Raw genomic sequence first — 6,469 nt, forward strand, 5'->3', positions numbered from 1 at the left:
CTCTGAAATATAGTCGCATCAACAGAAGTTTACGTTTACAGGGTTTATTCGGCAAAAGTTCCTCTTTCTTCATTGAGCGTGAATATGTACATGGACATGTATATGTATATGTGTAGAGATATAATTTCATTTGAAAGTTGAACATAGATATATCTAATGTACTTTCTTTATTCTGGCATTTTTTTACATGAAATTATTACATAAATGAAGTATTAAAGTCGAGTCGTATGCATGAGTTCAAGGTAGTACATACTTATACCTGCTAGACCTAAGTTTACACAGGGTAGTACCACATTAATAAAGGATGCAGATACCACTTGCATGATATCTCTCTTGGGCCGGATTTGGTCGTCTCTGCTCACTGTAGTGCGCATTCCAGGTAGTATAGAGTTCAGTGGTCTTCTGAACTGTTCTGAACGCAGCCACTAATAAACAGACGCCATATTGTAAATGTAACGTATCAATCACAATTTTAAAACTATTTTCCGTTGAACGGTTAATAAGAGCTGAGCATCTTAATTTGACTTTCATACTTATTAATATCATTTGCAATGACCACTTTTCGAGACCAGTATAAAGAAAAAACATTCGGTTTCGGGGACAATAACAGAGGTCGAATTATTCGCGCCGAAAAACATGAAAAGTTGCGCAAAAATCAAAGGGTCAAAATTTTTAATGAAAATAGAAATATATTGAATCCATCGGCTAACTCAACATTAAATGAAGGTTTGTACAGTGCATCGGTGATGTTTAATGTGTTCTCACTTATACCACTGTTCGTTATGTGATTATATATCGATTTTAGAACCAGAGGTACCTCATAAGGCAGACCGTATGACAAGGCTACTAAAATGGAAAGCAGACCGCGATAGACGTAAGAGAATGGAAAGTTTGAAAAAGAAACCTGCTTTTGTGGTTGGTATAGTTCACCACAAAATATATTCTCCTATTGCACAAGGCGTACCTGTTACATCAGTTGGGTCACATAAAAATGTATGTGACTCAAATGTAGAAAATGCATCTTCAACCGTAAAAAGAATTACTAGGGCTACAGAGAAAAGATTAAGGTATAAAGCTCGTTTGAAGGAAGTAACAAAACTTTCCATAAAAGGTTCAGAACCGGATCAAAATAAAAAGCACCATGTCTCTGCGGTACTAGCAACATCTTTTGTTCCTGAAGGTCATACATTTAAACCACCAGAGGGATTACCTCATATACAATTGTTTGGGCGCGAATCATATAGTATGTCATTTAATAATACTCCCAAAACAAATATTGGTAGCAATGTAGAAGTTAGTGAAGTATTAAATAATAGCACTAAAAACACTCCTGCAATACTTGATAACAGTGCTAAAGGAACACAATCTTCTTCCAATAATAATACAACACCTAAATCAGTAAATCCCAATTTATCCAGTGAACCAGTTTTCTACTCACCATATGTAGTTTCAAGTCGTGGAAAAAGCAATGCTAGAAAGGAGCAGCAGATAAAGCGTGGTTTCAGTCTTAGCCGTTCAACAAGTGATGAGATTCCAACAAAGGATACGGTTATGAAAGGTCTGAACATTTCAATTGAAGCAGAAGAACGTACTGCGCAATATTTTAAGTTTCTTTTAAACAGAGAAATAGATAGACTGAATGAATTGTGTGATAAATGGAGACAGGTAAAGGAAGAACTGGGGATCACAGAAGATGGTCAGTATCTAATTAATCAGGCTATTGGACAAACTAATTTGCTAATAAGTAAAAAGTTTGAAAGATTTCGTAGTTTAGTTTCCAATTGTGAGACAGGAAAAGGAGAAAGGTTAGTTACATGTAATGACTTGCAAGGATTCTGGGACATAGTGCATATGGAGATAGAAAATTGTGATTTACGATTTGAAAAGTTGGAACAGCTTCGTTCAAAAGGATGGGAAGAAGAGCAGTTGTCTGTTGTTAGCAAGCCTGTTGTAAAAAAGAAAACTGTTACAAAGAAGAAAACAGTGTCTACGAAACCTAGTTCAATTAGGGCATTCTTAACAAAAAGGAAAGAGAAAATGACTAAGAAAGCACAAAATGATAATTCAATGGAAGAACCTGAAATTTTAGAGAACAAAATTTCAAGTAATAAGGATGAAAAAAATGAAAACAGTCCCAATGTAAAATACAAAACCAGAAGATCAATTGGTTCCACTGATACCAAATTTTCATCTATCAAGCATGATAAAACAAGATTAAGTTTGCTGCAAAAAGTGCAATTGTCAGAAACAAAGAAACATAAAAGTCCCTTAATTGTAATGAAAATAAGTCAGATGTGTAAAACACCAGAAATTCAACTAGACGAAACAATATCTTATGTTAACTCTGGTCAAACTCCAGGAAAAAGTATATTGAAACAATCAAAGAACACAAGTGAGGTCGAATGTCATGCAAAGTCAACACATAAAGTTAATTTCAATGATACTGTAGTTCTAAATGAAGTACCAATTAATGAAGAAACACAAGTGAAAATGGATTTGGCTGCAGCATTGGTTAAAATAGATAGTATTGACTTTGATAGTCCAACTGAGGATGTACCAATACATGCAGAAAGGAAGCTAACTTATGATGATGGTAGCTTCGAAGACTCAGCAAATATATTTGATATGAAAAAACATTGTGAAGTTAAGAAGTCTACAAAAGATCGTATAATGAAACTACCATCTGTAAAGGTAACAACTGCAACACCACTGCAAGGACATAGTAGTCCAAGTAATTCATCACGAAGAAGAACTTTGAGAAGACAAAACGCTATGGATGAAAGTGTTGGAAGTCGTAAATCGATAGTTGCTTCTACACCATTCAAAGAAAATGCAGACACTGCAGATGAAAATATAAGAATCCTAAGGAATAGAGCCATTACCTCTACAAACACATCCAAAGAGAAGAGTAGATTTTCTAGGCAACTATCTATAAGCGTACCAGAATCAGACCATAAAGAAAATAATAATTCTGAGATTAATATATGTGATGCTATTGGCAATGTGAGTTTACATGAGAAAAGTGAGAAGAGCAAATCCAGGAGAAGTGTTAAGTTCTCTGGTAATGACAATTCTTTGCAGGTTGCTAATTATTCTATTTTTGGTGAATTGTACTTTTTTTAATAAATACAGTTTATTACAGGTGAAAAGTGCAGTATTTGCGTAGAAAAAGTTGTATTTCCTCTGACTCCTCATACTAAACGTAATAAGAAACAGATTAGTGAAGAGGAAAAAAATATAGCCAGTCAAGATTCTACATCGCATGAAACATCTGAAACACGTAATTATTTTTTTTATTTCTGTATTAAATCTATAAGGGCAATTATTCATTAACATGATTTATTTCAGCTCCTGAACGCATCAGACGATCGCGGAACAGAAAAACAATCACCATGGTGTAATGGAATATTTTTTAATTATAGGACATGTGTACGTAGTACAAAAGTTTTAATCTCAACGTACATTTTTATACATTAACATTATTAACACCTTATAGTGCCTTTTACACACTGTCACATTATTTTAACTTTAAGAATTATTTGAAATTGCGAATTCAGATAAACTATTTTTCATAATTCTTGGACACACATGAGTAGTTTGCGCCGGAACAAGCTTTTATTCCTGATAACATACTTTTATTCCTGATAACATACTTTTATTTACTGTAAAATGTTCTTGTACATGTATTCTATTAATAACAAAAATTCTATGACCCGCTATTTCATAAGTCTTGTTCGATACATCTTGAAAACTGATGCATTTTTGGTCCGTTTAAGACCGGATGTTCCTTTAATTTAGGTTTGACTTCTCTGTCTTGGAAGTTTCATCACCGACGACCTCGTCGGTGATAATAGACAGCGCGGTCTTATGGTAGGGATGAAGCGAAACCGAAGGACGGAAGTAGCGATGGAGTCATTCCTCTCGCTTGCATATTGCAGAGGGTGGAGAGAAAGCGTCTGGTGCGCGATGAGGAGAAAAAATGCTGCACGGCGTGCAGTGCACGCATGTTATGCACTGATCTATATACTATGGATAGATATAGGCATGGACCACAGACATATATAGACGGAGCATAAGCTACCACTTTGGGCGAGGGGACCATAGGATTGGAGGGGAAAAAGCCAGCGGTCGTTAGAGGTACGTCGGTTAGCTTCGGATGCATTCGGCTCGATTCGAGGCTGGTGGACTGTGCATAGACATATATAGACAGAGCATGAACTGAGCCGGGGAGTAAGATTCGCGGCAAGGGGGTGGTTAGTTATAAATCGGGTAACTTCGTTCCTTTTCGGTGCTATTCGGGTATACAATCACGTTACATATATGTATGCTATGAGAGATGAAAAGAATATACTTATTATACGTTAAAAATTCCGTATGTCATGTAGTTTGTATAGATATATGTATTTAACAAAATTAATAAATAGTATAAAGTATTAAATAATAGTACGGCACACAGCCCACCAGCCATTAATAACGAGCCGAATGCATCCAAAGCTAACCGACGTATATCTAACGACCGCTGTCTTTTCCCCTCCAATCCTACGGGCCCCTCGCCAAAAGTGGTAGCTTATGCTCCGTCTGTACATATATGTCTATGGTTCGGTGTGTCGGAAAATCATCGAAGGGACCATGGTCGTGAACGGATTCTCTTCCGTCCGTTCGCTGTAAAGTAAACGTATTATGTAGAAAGGAGTCTTGGGTTCCACTCCCGACGGACCTATTGGTTTTTTCTCGCGTACAAAAAAATTATTGCGTTTAATATTGTTTTTATGAATATCTATATGTATTATTATGTACATTTGAGTAAAATATTTTATTATTCCATTGTTATTACAACAGTTTAATTTCAAATATCGGACTAACAGTATATTTTTATTCTATATTATTACATATAAGTGAGTAATACGTATCAAAAACGTAATCGAAACACAGATTTTTATTACACCATAAACATCGCATAAAAGATATTTCGTTATATTGACATTTGTAATAATTATGGATGTTGCATACGAAATTACGACAAATGCTTCGTTTGTTAGTTATAAGCGTTTAAAAATTGACCCAAATGATGGCAATCCGCGCGCATGGAGTGTCAGCCAATCACGGCTTGGGTAAAATACTCACGGCACCGACTAGGTATAGGATAGACCTAAACCATAAACATCGCATAAAACATATTTCGTTACATTGACATTTGTAATAATTATGAATGTTGCAAGAAAATCAATATTATTGACATTATGGAACATATAACGAAATATCACTGTAACACTTAAAAAAGTTTTAAAGTTCCATTTATATCATTGTCCTGTGAAAATGTTCATACTTCCAGCAACATTCATATTCCAATCAAAGAATTTACAGAATCAGGAGAAGGAATCTAAAGTAATTTTCAGTAGTTCCATACATCTTTATCTCGAATACTTTTCCAAAACATTCAAAGTACTAGACATTTTTACACTTTGAATCTCATATCGATTTCTAAAATAATCTTAGTTCGATATAATATAGAACGTGGTTTTATGAGATAGATTCGAAGTTCGCAGCCATTAGCTCGATATTGTCATCAGTTTAAACTACTTTACTGATGATAATACCGATTGCCCAGGCCTCACCACGAGAAGGTTGCTGTGAGTGGAGGCCCACGGCAGGTACATGGAATCACAAGTTCTACATCTTCCCAACTTTCACAATAAACCTTATAAATAACTTAAATCGTAACTATGTAATACTATCTGTACTAAAATCCCTCGGCGGATGACTTCTTTCATGAGCCTAAACCTATAAAAAACTAAGTTCCCTCGTCGGTTGTCTTCGTTCTTCAGCTTAGAACTAATATTATCTTAATATTCTAATTAATACGAATTAATGCTATTAATACAAAATAACTTAAACTAAACGCAACGTAGTCGCTAATACTCAAACGAAAGAGATAGACGGAATGGAAAAAGTTCCATCGATCATTTCGTTTACGCACCTAATATTCTATATACCAAGCAGTTATTAAGTCTACGATGAGCCACGTTAAACTACAGTATGAACAAGTATCGCAATGAAAGTGTTGTCGCCAGAACCTGGTTTAAGAAAATAGGAAAGACGGGCGACACCTCACTAACCCGGATCCATCTTTTACTGTCATGGAGCTTTGGGCTGGTCACCTGCGTACCAGACCCGAACCAAAAGAGTACACAAGCATGGTAGTGCAAGCGAGATTCTCTGTTTACGGAGCAGCCTCCCGACTACTCCGTACCCTTGCACGCACGAGCCTTTCTCCAAATCCTACTTACCAGGCAAAGACTAAACACGTCCGATATCTGGCTTCTCAATAGAAACCAGAGGGACCGGCAAACAGTCTTAGTGTAGAGACCCACTGCCCGTACCATAGGTACAGACCGACTGCCCGTACCCCAAGTCTGTGTAGAGAATCAACGAGCAAAATGAATTAATAATAACTTGGTATGCACAATGG

At 36.0% G+C, this 6,469-nt stretch overlaps 1 protein-coding gene across 1 annotated transcript; it reads left to right on the forward strand.

Moving 5' to 3' along the window:
- Positions 1-361: 361 nt before the first annotated feature.
- Positions 362-3,504, forward strand: LOC107190852 (disks large-associated protein 5-like). The gene is made up of 4 exons (XM_015579738.1): positions 362-726; positions 806-3,061; positions 3,143-3,280; positions 3,349-3,504. Exons 1-4 carry the CDS (start codon positions 552-554, stop codon positions 3,399-3,401), a joined length of 2,622 nt encoding a protein of 873 aa, XP_015435224.1. The 5' UTR covers positions 362-551; the 3' UTR covers positions 3,402-3,504.
- Positions 3,505-6,469: the final 2,965 nt, after the last annotated feature.

The sequence above is a fragment of the Dufourea novaeangliae genome, unplaced genomic scaffold (genome assembly GCF_001272555.1).
Source record: "Dufourea novaeangliae isolate 0120121106 unplaced genomic scaffold, ASM127255v1 scaffold205, whole genome shotgun sequence".
Classification (NCBI taxonomy): domain Eukaryota; kingdom Metazoa; phylum Arthropoda; class Insecta; order Hymenoptera; family Halictidae; genus Dufourea; species Dufourea novaeangliae.